Here is a 19,062-nt window from a genome sequence, read left to right as displayed (position 1 = left end):
AATCAACATACTTTAAATAAAAATTTTACCTCACCCTCTTAGATTTTGCTGAAAGTTGGTATACTTATAGTGGGTGCTGAAACTATGAAAAATACCAAATTTCAATTTTTTACCTCAAACCATTCCTGAAATATGGTCATGTAAATTTTTCAAAAACGGGGCCCAAAATGTGTGAACGGACTTTTTTATAAATTGCCCTAATTGAGCTAGAGAACTGGGAAAGATGTCATTTTGCAGCATTTTTCATGCTCTTTCCAGTGATAGACAAAAAATGTGGCTTCTAATTAATAACCTTTTTCAAAATGGTAATATTTTGATTTAATTTTTTTTACAAAAAGTACATAATTGAAAATTTTCAAAATATTTCCATAACTACTTCATACTGTTGTAAATCACATGGCAAAATATAATTGTTGGATGATGATGGGTTCATTGTTAAAAAAAATTATTCAGGACTCTTGTTTTTCACTAACAGCCCTAGTTTGACCAAACTGACCTTTAAGGTAGTACGTCAGTAGAGGACCGTATGCATGGGGCTTGATGTCTGTACAATAATTCAGAGACTGGAGCCATTGTTGAAATGATGTAGTCTGCATTGTTACCTTCCTAGGCTTTGTGTGCTTACAACATTATTGTGCGCTGTGGTTTTAGTGCAAATCAGTTGTTACCTCTGTGTTGACCAGTCTCTATTATATTTAATAGTTCATTTTCAAGTAAATCTGTACATTGAAGGACAGTTTATAAGTGGTTTTTGTATAAATATGGAACTAAGTAAAAAGTGCAGTGCTGTAAGAGTGCAGTGTTGTAATCCATTGAAGAAGTCAAATCATTTTATTAGAGACAGAAAAAGAAACGGAGAAATGTCACAACATGAATGCCCAAATTATTTCCTCAAATACCAAGTGGTGCCAAGGTTTGTGATAAATGTAGGAAAGATGTAACCAAACTGAAAAATACACCAGAGCCCATCAGTGATGAAAGTGTTGAAGAAGAATCTTCTGGATCAGAGATAATCATCCGAGACCAACACCCTGACTTCACTCCAACTTCAGTAGCTGTTAAAATATTTAACACAACACTTCAAGAACTAGGTGAGTCCCCAATTGACAAGAGAAAACTAACATCTAGGCATTACGCCAAATCAAAAGTGAGGAAAATCTCATCAATGACAAGGTACACTTTTCCTGAAACTTCATCAGATACTGATACTGATGAATCCGTACTTGAAAAGAAACTTCAAAAATTCTATAAGTAGAGCAAAAAAAACTAATGATTCTTACAAGTTTACCTGAAAAGTGGAGTGTCAGGAAAATAATGAGGGAATTTAATGCTCCTAAATTACATTGCTCGGCAGTCGAAAAAAAATTTTGAAAGAGAGATTTTGAAAGAGAAAGATTCATGGAAGGTCCAAACTCAAAACCAGGGAAGTGTTTATCAACAAGCTGTTGAAACTGTACATAGATTTTATGAAAATGATGAAGTTAGCAGGGCAATGCCAGGTATTACACATTGTGTAACAATTACAGAAACAAGTGGAAATAAAACAAAAATATCATAAAGACTTATTTTGTGTAACCTTAAAGCAGCTTTCAAGCATTTTAAAGACTTTCAAGCACTTTAAAGACAAGTTTCCTAACATAAAAATAGGTTTCTCTAAATTTGCTGAGTTGTATTAGCTGGCCGGAGTGGCACACACACTGTCTCCGTGTGTACAACTCACCAAAACATAAAATTAATGATAGAAAATGCCAAACTAAATACAGTAACAAACAGCAGCTTAAACAGTTATAAGCAGTGCATTGAAAAAATGCTTTGGAACCCATCATCAGTTAATTGCAACATGGGAAACTGTGAATACGGCCCAGGAGAAACTGTCATACGTAAAATTTTAAAAGACTCTTTTCATGAAAACTTACTTGAACAAGTTCAGTTCTGACAGTGGATGTCAGTTGACCTATGTAATCTGGAAATAGTTCAGAAAACGTCTGAAGAACTCATAGATTTATTTTGTAGTAAGATGTCGACTTTGATTCAGCATGACTTCCTTGCTAAGCAACAACAAACATTCCTTAACTCCACAAGAGAAAACCTTATGGAATCTGAGTTTGTTGTCAAATGTGAGTTTTCAGAAAATTATAGTATAGTTCTACAGGATGAAGCTCAGAGTTTCCACTGGACAAGACAACAGATTACCATTCATCCTGTAATTATAGGCTACATTACAAACAGGAAGACAAAATTGAGCATATGAGCTTTGTCATTGTTTCTGATTGCCTGGAGCACAATACAACTTTGGTTTACACCTTTCAAAAGAAGGTAATTTCATATCTAACAAATAAATTTCAAAAGATTCCAAAAAAGATATACTTTTATTCTGACAGTTCTGCTGCTCAGTATAAAAATAAGAAAAACTTCCTGAACCTTTGCCTTCATGAGGAAGACCGAGCGAGGTAGCGCAGTGGTTAACACACTGGACTCGACGGTTCAATCCCGTCTCTGGCCATCCTGATTTAGGTTTTCCGTGATTTCCCTAAATCGTTTCAGGCAAATGCCGGGATGGTTCCTTTGTTAGGGCACGGCCGATTTCCTTCCCTAACCCGAGCTTCTGCTCCGTCTCTAATGACCTCGTTGTCGACGGGACGTTAAACACTAACCACCACCACCACCACCTTCATGAGGAAGACTTCAACATAAAAGCTGAGTGGCACTTTTCAGTCACAGCACATAGGAAAGGGCCTTGTGATGGAGTAGGGGGTTCAGTAAAGAGACCGGCAGCTCGTGCAAGTTTGCAAAGGCAATACCAAATTCAGATCCAGACCGCACGAGAGTGGGCAGTAGATACAAATGTTGATTTTGCATATTCCACTCAAGAAGACTATGCTGCTTCAGAAATATTCTTAAAAAGCTGACTTGAAGAGGCATTGACAATCAGAGGAACACAGCAATTTCACACTTTCATTCCCAACACTACATCAAAATTGTCAAATATTTCTCAGGTGATATGCAGAGTTGGGAGAGGGAAGTAGCTACACCACCAGACAAACTGAAGTTACAAGATGTATCAGGCTATGTCACCACTGTATATGGCACAAACTGGTGGCTTGGGTACATTTGAGAAAAAAACAAAGAACTTGATGAAGTGAAAAAACTTTTCTTCATTTATGTGAACCAGCTAAGTCATTCTCTTAACCTGCACATGCAGATGTCATGTGGGTGTCAGTTGTGGATGTTCTCACAATCTTAATGAAAGTGATGTAAACGGAACCCAGTCAGCTTTATTAAAATGTAATATGTGAAGTTCCAAGACAATTTATTGGAAAACTGCTTTCAACAAAACTTAATTTTTGTCTCAGGTTAGTGTTAATGTATATTTTATAGAAAGTCATTTCAAAATTATTGTTGTACCTATTCTGTTAAATTTAGCTATGTACAGTTACTCAAAAACAAGCATTACGTATTTAATTTGAAATGGAACTATTAAACAAACATCATGGACCAGAACTATTATGTAAATACTTGTACTTATTCATACTTTATTTCAGTTTGTAGTTAAATGCTCAATTTCTTGTTTTTGTTATATTGGTTAATATACTGTAAGTGAAGTTGTATGAAATTACAATAAGCAGTCAACTTAGTTATAAAATATGCTGATTAGTTTTGGTTAAATTAGGTGATGTTTTGATGTTTCTAATACTTTTTTTACTTACCTTTCAGTATATTTTAAAGAAATTCCTGTTTGTTAAAGGTCAATTTGGTCAAACTAGGGCCGTTAGTGAAAAACAAAAACAAGAGTCCATAATAATTTTTTTTAACAATGAACCCATCATCATCCCAGATTTATATTTTGTCATGTGATTTACAATAGTATGATGTAGTTAAGGAAATATTTTGAAAATTTTCAATTTTGTACTTTTCGTAAAAAATTAAAATTAAATCAAAATATTAATTAGTATTTTGAAATAGGTTATTAATTAGAAGCTATGTTTTGTTGTATATCCCTGGAAAGAGCATGCAAAATACTGAAAAATGACACTTTTCCCAGTTCTCTAGCCCAATTAGGGCAGCTCCTAGGGCAATTTAAAAAAAGTCCGTTCACAAATTTTTGGCCAGTTTTTGAAAAGTTTATATAGCCATATTTCAGGAATGGTTTGAGATAAAAAATTGAAATTTGGAATTTTTCTTAGTCTCAGTGCCCACTATAAGTATACCAACTTTCAGCAAAATCTAAGACGGTGAGGTAAAATAGGTGTGTTGATTTGACATGGAATGACTCAGTTCCCTGCTGACATGCTTGGTCCATGGATTCATGAGATAGTCTTCATACCCATATAGGTCTATCCTCTCGATACAATTTGAAATGAGATTCGTCCAACCAGGCATCATGTTTCTAGTCAACAGTTCCAAGTCAGTTTTTGATGGGCCCAGGCAAGGTGTAAAGTTTTGTGTTGTGCAGTCAACAAGGTTACATGAGTGAACCTTTGGCTCCGAAAGCCCATATTGTTGATGTTTCGTTGAATGTTTCACATGCTGACATTTGTTGATGGCCCCGCACTGAAATCTGTTGCAATTTTCAGAAGGGTTGCTCTTTGTCACATTAAACGATCCTCTTCAATTGTCACTGATCCCGTTCTTGCAGGATCTTTTTCAGCCCGCAGTGATGTCGGCGCACCAATGTCGAAGATTTGATGTTTTACCGGATGCTCAATATTCATGGTACATTCATGAAATGGTTGTACGGGAATATCCCTACTTCACTGCTACCTCAGAGAGCTTGTGTCCCATTGCTTGTGCGCCAACTATGACACCTCGTGCAGACTCACTTAAATCTTGACGACCTGCCATTGTAGCAGCAGTAACTGATTTAACAACTGTGCCAGACACTTGTCTTATATAGGCATTGCCAACTGCAACACCGCATTCTGCCTGAAGCAGTTGCATTTAACACTGCTGCAGCTGGGTTCTTTGATACAAAAAATTTTCAAAACATCTACACTGAAGCACAAAAAAACTGGTATAGGCATGATTTGAATATGCAATACCAGTTTTTTTTGGTGCTTCAGTGTAGATGTTTTAATTTTTTGTATCAAAGAACACAGCTGCAGCAGTGTTAAATGCAACTTCTTCTTGTGTTTCACTTAATATTCTTTTTGCATAATCTCTGGTAGCCCTAAATTATATCTGTTGAGATTTCCGAGGAGAGACATCAGCTGCATATAGGCTTGTGTTCAGTGATTCTTTTGGATGTACTGCTTCAGCTTCTGGCAGTGATGGAGCTGTCTTCTGTTGTAGTCCTCTTTTGTGGAAAATTGTTTTCACTGTGTTCGGCACTGTTTTTTACCATGTTTAACATAGCTCTTTGTCATAGCTTTCAACCGATCATCTGTTTCCAAAGTAATAACCCATAAGCCCTTAATCATATAATAGTTGTTTAGACCAAAATGATTACAACAGAATTTCTATAACAGTTCATATTTATCCAAAAGCAATACTTTGTGATGAAAACTCATTTGTCTTCCAGCAAGACAGGATTTACTTCTTTGATTATGTAACTGTTGGTGGTGTGCTGAAAATTTTTATTTCTTTGAAACCTTTTTGAGATGCAAATATTGTCAGGTGGCATGCAGAATTACCTTCTTCAGTTTGGCATCTTATTCCATTTGACTTTGTTTTCAACTGTGAAATGTGAATATGCTGGATATATTCTCCCGAGAAAAATTGCATGTTTGTAGATTGTGAAAAGTAACTCGATGAATTCCAAAATGACACAGAAACAACCTAAATGAACAGATAAACATTTCTGAAAGTCAAGGGGCAAGGAAATTAATGATACATAGATATACACCTGAAGATGTAATTTGATATAACGAAACCAGTTGTGCTCCTGTAGGCTAAATAAAAGTTCATGTCCAGTAAAAAGTGGTTTACTTGTGAAATGTGTCATGGATTACTACAGCTGAGGTTGCCCTCGACATAAAACTTTTTATTTTAAGAAAAACAAAGACAACTAATAACAGCTTTAACAGATTTACTTTATTTTCAAAGAGTCCACACATTGTTCACCCCTAATAGCAGTCGAAGCATATTTTTGATCTTCTTTATGTCTCTGAACTGATTTCTCTTCTCGCAGGTGATTGGATGGTCCTCTCATCATCATCATCGATTTCATCTTCATCAGACAGACAAGTTGCTGAAGTAGTGTCAAATATGCCGAACCACCATTTCATTTTCATGGTGATATGATATTGTGAAATGAAAAACCACTCCGTGTGTGGTAGTAGTTAGCATCAAACAGGTTTGATACAGAAGCAGATATTTGTTAAATAAGAAAGTGGATATAACTCGCACCTGTGTCTATATTGTAGAGATCGATCAAGGAGTGGGAAAGACCATGATAGATGATGATGATTATTATGATGATGATGATGATGATGATGATGATGATGATGATGATGATGATGGAGTCAGATTCATCCTGTACATTCACAAGTGTATAACTGAACTGTAACATTGTAACCAAGTGAAGTTTGTAGTTTAGCTGAAACAGTCACCATCAATTTGATTTGCCAGAGTACAGTACTATGTGATGCAACAAAATGGAGAGCTTGTCAGTGTATAGAACAGTTCCTTCTGCAATTACTTGTACTTTATAATCTGCTTGTGGTATCCAATGGCAGTACTGCCCCCCCCCCCCCCCCAACCTGCTCCCCCCACAGTTTCACTATGAGTGGTTCATAAATAATGTTGATGGTTTACAGACGGAAGAGAAAAGGTGTCGGTATGAGGATGAGATTTCGCGCCTGGAATGTCTCCATTCGGAGCGAGAAGCAGCATTGCTGCAGGATGGCTTGTCAAAGCTGCAGCAGGCAGAGGCAGAGCACAAACGCCAGCTCAGAGAAAGTGAGCAGCGTGCCAAAGACCTGCGCGAGCGCCTGGAGGCAGCTGACGCAGAGACAGCCCGATTGCAACGGCAGGTAGAGGACCTCGTCAGTAGGGACCACGAAGCCCAGTTGCAGGTGAGAAATTGAAATTTCAGCAATATGTTAATCTTGAAATGTTCTCTTTGGCTCAATACCAGTGATTACCTGTTGTTAGTCAAGTTACTTCAGGTTAGTATGTATGTATTTGATAAATTGTCTCATACAATAAACGTTTTATGTTTCAGGTGACAAAAACATTTTTTCACTAAATGGTCCACAATTTCATTTCAAATATCCTAGCAAAAAATCTGCCTGTTGCTACAGTATTTCTTTGAACTTGTTAATGAGTTAAGAGACTGTAAAGACAGAGAGATTAACCTGCTAGTGGAATTTTGGGAATGGGGGGAGGGTTGGTTCAGATGGCTCTGAGCACTATGGGATTCAACTTCTGAGGTCATCAGTCCCCTAGAACTTAGAACAACTTAAACCTAACTAACCTAAGGACATCACACACATCCATGCTCGAGGCGGGGAGGGGGGGGGGGGGGTTGGAAGAATAGTTTCAATCTGTGGGTGAGAAGAGGTGGTTATGTTGTTTTGCATTTCACAAAGAAACAATTGGAAAATTAAAGTTATTTTTGGTAGGGACAAGCTTCTGCTGAACTATCTAAACTTCACAGCAGAATGTACAAAACTATGTAAATAAAAATGAGTAATGGATTTTTTGGTAAGATTGTGATACTGTCAAATGAAAGACCTTTCTGGAACAAACAAGTTTGAGATAAAACCAGGAGATAGTTGAATAATTATGTGGAGATAACTTGTACCCAAGTCTCTGTCCTAAAGAGGAATGGGAATGATCAAAACAACTTGGACACGTCATTCAGAGTTGGCTACAGGGATAAATTCCTTGATCTGAATCCACTAAATGAAGCAATTCCAGTCTGTCTGACGTTAACAGTACTACCTGAGCAACAAATTAAGGACTTTGTCAGCTATTCCTGATACTAGATAGTTGACTAGACTCTGCAGTTTCAGCATATACAAGGCACCATCGGTTAGAAAAACATTTCTATTTTCTGCAGACGGAGCAGACGCGGTGTCGGTACGAGGGTGAGATTTCACGCCTGGAGCGTCTCCACGCAGAGCGAGAGGCAGCATTGCTGGAGGATGGTGTAATGAGGCTGCGGCAGGCAGAGGCGGAGCACAAACGCCAGCTCAGTGAAAGTGAGCAGCGTGCCGCAGAGCTGCGCGTGCGCCTGGAGGCAGCCGATGCGGAGACAGCTCACCTGCAGCAGCAGGTAGCTGGCCTTGTCAGCGGCCTTCGCCAAGACCGTGACGCCCAGTTGCAGGTGAGGAATTGAAATTTCAAAATTTTTTTAAATCTTGAACTGTCCTCAGGCACCATTGGTTACAGAGAAGTCTGTTGTCAGTTAACGGAAGTTTGTATGTATATATTTTGTAAACAGTCATGTATTGCACTTTTCATTTTTCAGGTGACAAATATGTGTTTATACTAGGGAAATTTTTTAACGTAAAATCTATTTCTTTCTGTATGTTAACAAGTTGGAAGACCATAAAGGTGGAGATACAAACCATGCATATTTTAAGCACTAGTGTTGCATGTTACAAAATGATGGGAGCACTATTCTGCCCATTACACACACGTTGATGATTAGAAGAGGGAATGGGAATTGACCAAGAATGTAAATTATTATGCATAAATAGGCTTTTAGAGTAAGCTGTTGGAGAAGGACCACTGTAAACACCACCACTATAAGATACCGAGGATTAAACATCCTAAACTACACTGATTGTATGAAAGAAAGATGTCAGGCTGAAATTCATTGGAAATATCTTGAGGGAATGTAATTCTCCATGAAAGAAGTGGCTTACAAAACACTTGTAAAAATGATTCTTTAGTACTTCTCATCAGTTTCCCATTACCAAGTTTTATTAATAGAAAAGATAGCAAAGATTCAGTTAAAAACAGTGTGTTTTGTCATTGGTGTGACATGAGAGCATTACAGAGGTGCTAAACAGACTCCAGTGGCAGACACTGCAAGAGAGATATGTATCAGGAAGAGCTTTGGAGTTGAAATTCAAACAGTGAACCATCCAATAAGACAGTTAATGTACTACCTCCTCCCACATACACTGTGTTAAATGACCCCAACACAGAACCTGAGAAATCTCAACCCTTTCCCTCATCATTTGAGAGTAAGCTGGCTTGTGAAATGTAGATGTAGATGTTGACTTGTCGCATCAATTTTCCAGTGGATGCTAGAGCTGCTTGAATCTCAGTTTCCACATATTGCTCACAGATACTTTACTTTGGTGATACATTTTTATTACTTTTTTTATGTACGCACCAGGTACAATACCAGTGAATTAGATTATAATTTCTGTACTTCAGAAGACCTGGAAATTAAAGTGGTTCTCTCCATGATAGTTCCCTACAGCTTCCTTGGCACCAAAATAACTGTTATCCCTGTTCACAGGTCACAGCAGGAAGATGTCATGATCTGGAAGAAGAAGTGAGGTCATTGAGGACAGTGCTGGATTTGAGACATGAAGAGCTAGCAGAGGTAAGAAGGCAGAATGCTGAACTAGCAAAAGATGCTGGAGAGCTACCAGGAGCACTACAAAGGATAGCAACACTGCAGGCGCGAGTTGAGGATCTCCAGGAGCAACTGCAGCACAAAGTTGACTTCGAAAGGTAAATTTTTTTAAAAAAGCTCAAGGAACAGTCAGAATGTCATAAAAATGTCAGCACATATATATGGTAAATGGTAATGCTGTTGAACTTAACAAATTTTTGGTTGGTGCAGTACGTATTTGTAAATCTGTCTTAAATATTATATGTTCTGCAGGTTAAATATAAGATTTTATTGGTCTACATCATTTCATTGTAGTGTAGAGTGGTGAAAGGTTTCTAATTATTTTAGATCTGTATCCATAATCTGCAAATCACTGAAGTGTATGGCAGATTAACTGTAAGCAGATTTGTATACGACATTCAAAAGCATGTTTATTGAACTTGCATGCAAAGGATTGTATTAAAACATTAGAACAGTATTAAAATTCACATTAAATATGTTTACTTTCTATAGAAAACTAGGTTTCTTAGACAGAAGAGGTTTATGGATTTTATTGGTGCAGACAATTATCCTCACGGCTTGGTGGTGTTAATCCCTTACTCACATTTTACTGTTGTTGTCATTATTGTTGTAGTCGGTTAAAAGATTGATTTAGTGCAGCTCTCCATGCTAGTCAAACCAGCACATGGATGTAGAGTCACCTCATTTCAGTATATTTAGAGTAATTTTATATTGAATAATTAATTCATTAAATTATTTTCTTCTTTCTTCTTCCTCCTCATGGGGTAGGCTGTACGGCCTGTTCGAAAAACCATCTTGGTCTGGGATGTCAAGTGGTGTTGGTGGTGGTGTTGTTGTTGTTGTTGTTGTTGTTGTTGTTGTTGTTAATGTTAATGCTACTTTTCAGGCAGCTATCCCAAGAGAACAGGAAACTGAACGAGTCATTTCATCATGTTGCTGTGCAGAAACAAAGGCTTTCACAGCATAATGAAGAACTGCAGTGGAAACTGAAACAGAGCACTGAAGCAGTTCATGTGATTACACAGGCTCTGACTTCTACGCCTATCTCACATAACAATCATAAAACTAACCGAAAGCTGATTGATTCTTTCCATGACTATAGTCAAGCATTTCCTGAAATCAGCAAGAGCTACACTAAATTGAGTAGGTAAGTGAAAATTTACTTCCCTCACTATTTTTCTGTTTTCATGATCTCCCTCTCGTCACACAGTGGTATTTTACATGTGGTGTGGTTGTTGTTTTTTACTTAAACATGTTTCTACAGAAAAAGGTTTCACAAAGGATGTCTGCCAGGAATTAGAAATATTTCGTAAAGTGCTATGATATAATTACCTCCAAATACGATCTTTCCTGCTCAAGAAGAAAAAGAGTGAAATTTAGTATTATTCATGTTTCAGTGATTTCATTTACTTGCGTGATAATTATGCTTCCTGTGCAACAACTGAAAATGTGATAAAATTTTCAGCAGGTCGCCGCTGATGCAGCGCCGTTGTGACTTGAGCAACACACCTGTGATACATCATGATCTCGAGCACCCTAGTCCCCCAGCATCACCGAAAGTGAAGGCTGTTGTTGAGAAGAGTGACTCTGTGTCATGGGTACTGGACATGGATGAATCTCCTGAAGCAAAAGTGTCTCGCCTAGTGCGCCGTGCAGGCAGTTTCCGTGGCTCTTCTGGCTTATCTCCACCATCTACTGCCCAGTCTCAGACCCTTCCACGAAGCCGTGGTGCATCTGGTCCTGGAAATCGACGATCAACAGGAACCAGTGCTGGACGATCGAGAACAAGGGCGTGGTCAGTGTCATCTTCGGACAACTTTGTATCCTGCTGGGGTTCATCAGGAACGTGTGCTACCTCTGCTCCTGTTACAATGCAGCGTTCAGTTTCAGGAACACCGTCACCTGTAGCACATTCTTATGGAGAAGATAATTACACAGTATCCCCTGGAAAGGTTTGTTCATAATGTTACCATGTCGTATTTATTAGCTAATGACATTTTCATCTAATGTTTGTAGCCAGAATTGATTACTCTAAGCTATGTGCTTCATTTCGGTAGTAATTCACTACTGCTAGCAAATGAAGTTGTAATGAGTTACAAACACAATGAAAAATTTAAAATTTTCATAGTATTTATTGCTGTTATTGATGATCATACTACTACTACTACTACTACTACACACTTTCTAAAGAGCTACTGATGGCTGTACGCCACTGTTTCAGTAAAAGCCAAAAAACTGAATGTGACTTAGAAACAATATTCACTTGTTTGTGATCACTACTAACACAAGCGTTCAATAACATGTGATAGTATGCTATTATCATTGTTGACATATTGTTTCTGGATGAACGTCGTCATATTGAGTTGTGACTTGAGAAGCAGTTTGCAATTTGTATTCACTTTCAGAGTGAGTGACTATTGTGAGGCTGCTTCACTGGCCTCCTTCCATTCCTGGACTCATTCTATTCCTATTAGTGGAAAAAAGAGCTAAAATTTGGAGCCAACCTCTCGAAATGACACTAAATGCTGTAAATTACCATGACATTGAAAAAGAGCAGAACAAACTGCTACATCCTCGTATTCAGTCTACAAAGCAAGCTGCTGCGTACTCAGGAAAAAGTCTGGCCAACCTAAAATAGCTTCTGACATTTAGTAAGAGTCATTCTGTCGGGTGTATGTAACATTTCTGTTTTCTTGAACTCTGTGAATTAGGTCTTCTTGTGATTACAAGTATGAATTTGTGCTGAACACTCTTGTCATCTATTAACTGGTTGGCTGCACCGAAACAGCAGTCGGCACTGACTGAGACCTTTCGACTGACACCGAAAGCGCAACTCCTATCAGTCACCACAACACGGCTCTTTAGAAACTGAACAAGAATTACCTTGTGCAGTTTGCTTCTACATAATTGTGAAATCGCAGCCGATATTTTTGTGCTTACATTCAATAGAGGTGTAACCTGTTGGTCTCTTAAGGAGAGGGGGAAGAAAACAAGACATAAGGTAGAGAGGCTGCAGATAATACAAACTTTTGAGAACCAGAGATGCTCCGATCGGAAAAAGATAGAATTGTGTTGAACAGCATGGGACTAATTGGGAATGGTCAGGAAATCAGTAGAAGCTGCAACTCAATTTCATTTTGGAACATTTCACCTTTGCTCTCTGTTCTACTACTCCCAGTTTGCCAATTTATTCAGTATAGTGCTGCAATGTTGCTCAGTGAAATAGGCAGCATGGGATTCTTTCAGACAGAGTAGTGTCTTACACTCTGCAGCACTCATGGTTTGGTTACAAAGAAACATGAATGCTTCAAACATTAGCATTGTGTAAAGCATTTTTTGTTTCGGTAATTGACAATGTATAAAGCAGTTTGTGAGGAAATATCAGGTCTGTTCCTTTTTTCTGCATCAATTTTCTTGGTGCCTTAGAGACCTGGTGTGACCGCCACACTTCATGTTTTGTGATAGCTCCTTCTTTAGGTGAGACAACAATTCGGTGCAAATCCAATGCACGTACAATGTAGGTGTCTCTTAGGCACAGCAAACCTTTTTTCGTGATCATAAAAAAAGCAGTTTGGTCATTGTATCCTTCTTCAAATACAACAATTAATCTGTTGACGGACAGAGTGAAAAGTTTCAGCCTAGAATTGAGACTTACTTCGTGATGTGCTCACTTTTTGTCGGATAATTTTGTCTGTGATTGCTCCCTTCCTCCAAGTGAGTAGACTTCATCACTAAAATATGACTGCGACATATATCGACTACAAATCTAAAGCCTGCATAATGCCTTTATTGGCCTCAGAGTTTTACAGGTGCAAGTTTATTCAGATGTGGAAACTGGTGGACATAGATGTTGTCAGATATGATGCGTAGGTGTCGATATTCTGACAACTGATGAATCGAGTCTGCTTGTTATCGTTAGCTACAGACACACATCTGATCCGAAGAAATGATTTCTCACACAAAATCTGTTGGATTTTTTAAAAGAATAACCCATATTGAGAAATTTGTTTTTGCATTTACTTTTGATTAACATTCAGCTAAAGTGCTTACTATATTGCGCTGAGATAATGCAAACTTCATCCTTTATAGGCAAAATATTCAGCATATTTTATCAGCTGTTTCATACTTCCTTTAATTAGCAGTAGTACAATACATTATTGTACACTTTCCTTGTGTTTTCATTCGTGTCTGAATTTTTGGAATATCTTTGAATTCGATAATTTTCAAAGAAAAGCTCAGCCAGGATTGAATTTAGCCATTATTTCTTAACTCTTAAAACTGTTGGAGATAATTTCCCGTACCTTGTATGAATTCCTATTGATGTTAAAATGCCAAAACAAATATTCTCATGAAAACCCAATGTTGTAATTTATCAATATGAATGAAACGTGAACAGTATGTCTAGATTAAAAAATCCAATATACAGAAATTTCCCACAGATCAATCTGAAACTTTCTTTGATTATTGCACAACTTATTCAACAGAATACACTGCAGTGTCACATGACAGATTGTTGCATCTTTCTCAGAATCTTCTGGGTTCTTTGTTTACATGCTGACTGCAACATACCGTATTTTTCTGATAAGTGGCCATTAGTATTGGTAGTAACCAATTCCACATACCACTTTTCATTGCCATGTCCTAGTAAATATAAGCAGAAACAACACATGCAGATTTCAAAATCCTGTTCTTCGTCAAGCTGCATGGAACTACCGTATGACAAATATTTTATAGGCCTATGTTGTTCATAGTTGTTTAAATATATGTACTTAGAATCGTAGTCCTAATAAGACTTCATAAGGTACGAAATAGTTTTACACAGTGTTCCAGTAATTGGACCTATGTTCTCTCTTTCTCTTCAGACACCACTGAAGCGCTGCAGCCGTGATCCTGACGAGTGCTCTGTTAACGGTGACGAAGACGACGACGACGACATGCGCCAGCACCATAATGCAAATGGAAGTGTCGCAAAGAGGTCCAACGCAGATAGTGGTCCCTCCAGCCTTGATGGACAGTTGTTGAGTTTGCGCACTTGTGGCAGCAGCAACAGCAGCAGTGCCAGCCCGCCTGGCAGCAATACCTGCAGTTCCACAAGCAGCTGTTCAGAAGCAGAACACAACTACAGACACTTGAATGGCACAATTATTTACCGGCAAGTGGAGACAGAGACTGCAGATATGAGGGTTGTTCCCATTCCCCACCTTTCTGGTAGCAGTGATCTCTCCATTTTGGCTGCTGCCTGTGCTGCTGCCAAACCTCTGATGGGAGCTCCCAAGGATGCGGCAGGAGAGGCAATGATCTCTGAAGAGACACTGGACAATGAGGTATTTCTATAGGTTGAGATTCTAGCAGTGCGTTTGAGCTTATATAGGATGATTTGATAATGTCAAACATCAGTGTTTTAGTGATTTTCTTCGTAGTTAGTAGCATCATCAGATGATAATTTTTCAGATATACAAATGTTACTATCACACTATATCAATAGTGTGCCCTGTTTGTTTTTATGTGCTGTGTTGCCCTCGTTAGTCATAAGTTTTATTGTATTTGCATTTTTGCGTTTTTCACGTGCACTCATAGTTTACTGTGTACTAATTAATTAGTTACTTTGGGATTAAAACACATGCGTGTGCACGCGTGCACTCGGGATTGCGTCTTCCTGATGTTGGTATTAAAAAATGCTTTATAGTAAGAATAAAAATAAGAATAAAATCTACCAAAGGAAAAGAAAAAAAATTGGTCTTTAGAATGAAATGCCTAACTGCTGCACGAAATGAAGTAATAGTTGGTTTTATAATTTGGTTGCAGGTATTTCAGTTGAACTGCATATTGCTGAAAGGTTCAAAGGATATTGTTACTCTAAGATACAGGGAATATTGGCGAAACAATGAATCTACAATAAAATTATGAGAATAAAAATTCCTTATTGTGAAGAAGAAGAAGAAGCAGCAGCAGCAGCAGCAGCAGCAGCAGTGCATTGGGGAAGGGACACACACACACACACACACACACACACACAAAATCATTATTTTGCTGCCATTTAGTTAAGACCCTGAGTGACACTTCTATTTTCTAGTGTATTGCTTCCTCCAACACTTCGCTGTGTTGTGCCTATTGAAGCAATCTCTTCTTCTCTGATAGCTAGAAATAATCGTCTAGATTTCAGTAATAAGCTGAGGAATATTAATTAAAAAACCGATACTTTAGAAAACTTATAGCTTGGCACATGCACTTGAACAGTTGTACAGTTGTCACCTGATATGAAATCAGGTTTAACATATCAATCCCCAAAGCTGCTCCTGGCAGTTTCTTCTTAGCTCCTACCAGTCAACTTGGTATTAAATTTGTATTTCTCAACTTTTATTACCCTCTTCAAAGATTTTATATTTTTGTGGGAATGATGAGAAGTAAGGTAGAAAAAAAATGTTTTTTCCTTTTTCTTTCCACAGAATGATGGAGATGGGGGCGATACATCATCTGATGGTGAAGATCCCCAGTCCTGGGAGAATGTGGGGCTGTTACCATCAGACAATGAGGCCTGAGGCAGAATGTCTTGCTGGTGTACGTGCTTGCTTGAAGCTGGAGTATTTTAGAAGTTCTGAAATACTTGAGACTTAATACTCTGGCATTTTAAGCCTTACATTTATGTGTGTGTTGGTTTAAACCTAAGACAAAACACAATGGCATTGAATATTGTATATCAGGTATGTTGAGAGTATGGTGCATACAGCTCTCGGTTTTATACACACGACTCAGACTCTTTATTGTGCTGTTTCTTAATTTTTCTCATTAATAATTTATCAGCTTTTTTGAAAGCATGGTGCATACACCTCTTGATTTTTTACAGATGACTCAGATTTGCTACTGGGCTCCTTAATTTTTTTCATTGATAATTTGGTTAAATCAGTACCTGATGAAGTTATTGTTAATTGTATTTAACTGGTTTTATAGTGCTGGTTTGTGTGATGGAAGCTTCAAAATGTGAAATCATGTCGTGATAGTTGCAGTAATGATCTGTAGGATGAATGGACCACTTTTAGTTCTTGCATTTTCTTGTGCCTTAATATTTTGTTTTGGTTGTTGGAGGTTCTCATGAGAGTTCTTCCAGCAAAACCTTGGTGCTCCCACCTTCAATCATGTATATAGAATTTATCAATTGGATTGAGAGAGCTTTCAGCTTGTTAATATGCATAATAAATTATTTGACTTGACTTGGGGGGAGGTCTTAATTGCAATTAAGTGTGAGGACTAATGCCATTTCCATTTCATAATATTTTGGGGTGTGGGTGGATCATAAACTGCCGAACATCATCAAGATTAAACATTGATTTATTGGAGAATAAAACACCAGATGCTAAATACTGCAGCACTGGGATTAAAATTGGAACATTCACTCATCAGTTACTGAACATCACTGAATGTGATGTCATATTTTAAAAGTTTCTATCATGCAATACTGCATTTTTACACAGTGCTGAACTAATACAAGCAAAACATGCACTGAAATTATCGAAGTTATCATTATAAGAATATCCATTTTATGTTTTTCTTCCAAGAGCATCCCTGTTGGTGTATCTGCTTTATTTTTAAATGCTTTGATCACCATATATTTTATGCATAAACAGTACTGCTATTCTCAGTGTTTAATCGTTTTGGACCAATTGGAAGAATTATACATAACTTTCGTGATACTAACATGATGATTTGCCAAGCCACTGAACTTTGAGCAAAAAATGCTGAACTATGTGATGAGTAATTGAGAAATGGGGTAAAGTGTGACTCTAACTTGAGAACAATTACTGTATACTCATCAAATTATCATTACCAAAGTAACATCATTTCCTCTTTTTTTGAGGTAATATTTGTAAGAGGATGATCTTGTGTTGAGTTATTACACAGCTTTCCTTTGGCTACATACATGTGAGCTATTTGTAAATTTACTACTGCTTGTAATAAAGTTTATCAGAGGCTGTTTGATGACTGTTAGATTTGTATACGTCATAGCTACAAAATATTATGTAAGTAAGAGTGTTTAATAGGCTTTGAGAGATGTAAATTAGTGCACAGTGGTGACAGTTCACACAATACATCTTATCTAATAAATCTAAAACTTGATGCTGTTAAAATACTGATAATTTACAGATATGATAAACCTAGAATTACTACTTGTGTGGAATACGTGCTTTGTGAACTAACTCAGCCAGAGCTAGTTCGTACTACTGAACTGTCTCCGCATTCTGTGTTTGTATATGTGATACTTGTGGATCAACTTTTATAAAATTTCAGCTGTTTTAATTTGTTAGTTTTATATCAGAAAACCATATGCTACTTACATTTTATTGTGATTTTGAGTACAATGTGTGGCTGATGAAATAGTATATTTTGTGTGAATTTTTTTGCTGTATTTATGTTGTGTTTTCAAAGCACAATTGATATTGCAGTTGTTTGTATGTACATTGGAATTGTATCATGTCTTGTTACAGAATGTCACTATCTTGTAAGGTAAAAATAAAGAGTTGCTACTATTTGGAGAAAAATTATTTTTTGATGAAAGTACTGTTGTTTGTTAACAACAATTGGGCGAGAATTGTAGAAGAGTGTCTGTACAGTGATCAGGATTTTACCAGGGAGGCTTTTCATTTCTCTGCAGTATTTGGTTCTCAAAAATTCAGTAATTGTGAAACATGATGTACTTTTTCATATTCATATCTAGATGACTTATTGAAATGTCAAATGCTGCAGAGTGTTTGTTTATGAAAAAAGATTCATCACTGCGTAATTTAAATAAGACCTCGGAAGATGTATTGGTTAACTGGAAGTCTTTGTACTATTAGCAGTATTTCTTTTACAAAAAGTAATAGACCTACAGATTTGTGGCTTGTGGCAAATGAAAGAACAAATCGTGAAGTTTTCGTTAAGATGACGATGAACTTACTTGTGTGCCATTTGTTGCTTGAAGAATGTTTAATCGATGTTAGATTTCATGCCATACGTTTGACAACATTCCTTGTGCAACACGAGCAACAGCATCCATTATCCTTCTTAGTGTGTTCAGATCAGGTACTTTGTATGTGTACGTAGTCTCATGGAAAGAAATCTAAAGGCATTTTGTGTGATGATGTTGCAGGCTTGGCATTGGGACCATCACTCTCAATCCAGCTGTCATTAAATGTTCCGTTAAGAAACTTCCTAACATGCAAACCCCCAAATTCGGTGAATGTTGGAAAATTGGATCAGTTTCTGTTGGTGTTATGCAAAATTTTCTATCATTTCCAGATATTAGCTGTTATTGACTTTCTTCAACAAAAAAGAAAGGGCCAGTGATTGTCTTCTGCATTAAATCACACCACATATTCATTTAAGGAGAATCTGTGATGTGATTTACGGCAACATGTGTACTTTCCAGACCCCATATCATCTTATTGTGCTTGGTATCTTCGTACTGAGCTTGTTAACTTTATCTGACCTGTAGAAAATAGCATTATCGGAAAAACAAATTAGAGGAGATACTCATTGCTGGTGTTGAT

General features: G+C 37.4%; 1 protein-coding gene across 1 annotated transcript in view; it reads left to right on the top strand.

Annotated features, from left to right (window-relative positions):
* The window catches only part of LOC126277972 (treacle protein-like), a 1,047,714-nt gene extending 1,029,654 nt beyond the window's left edge, over positions 1-18,060 (top strand). The window contains exons 14-20 of the mRNA XM_049977624.1: positions 6,756-7,013; positions 8,003-8,269; positions 9,419-9,636; positions 10,425-10,685; positions 11,004-11,490; positions 14,401-14,862; positions 15,985-18,060. Coding sequence (XP_049833581.1) covers positions 6,756-7,013; positions 8,003-8,269; positions 9,419-9,636; positions 10,425-10,685; positions 11,004-11,490; positions 14,401-14,862; positions 15,985-16,077 — 2,046 coding nt within the window. The 3' untranslated portion in view covers positions 16,078-18,060. The remainder of the gene's footprint in view (positions 1-6,755; positions 7,014-8,002; positions 8,270-9,418; positions 9,637-10,424; positions 10,686-11,003; positions 11,491-14,400; positions 14,863-15,984) is intronic.
* The last annotated feature ends 1,002 nt before the right edge of the window (positions 18,061-19,062 follow it).

The sequence above is a fragment of the Schistocerca gregaria genome, chromosome 6, assembly GCF_023897955.1.
Source record: "Schistocerca gregaria isolate iqSchGreg1 chromosome 6, iqSchGreg1.2, whole genome shotgun sequence".
Classification (NCBI taxonomy): domain Eukaryota; kingdom Metazoa; phylum Arthropoda; class Insecta; order Orthoptera; family Acrididae; genus Schistocerca; species Schistocerca gregaria.
Note: the sequence above shows the minus strand (reverse complement) of the source record. Positions and strands in the feature narration are given on the sequence as shown.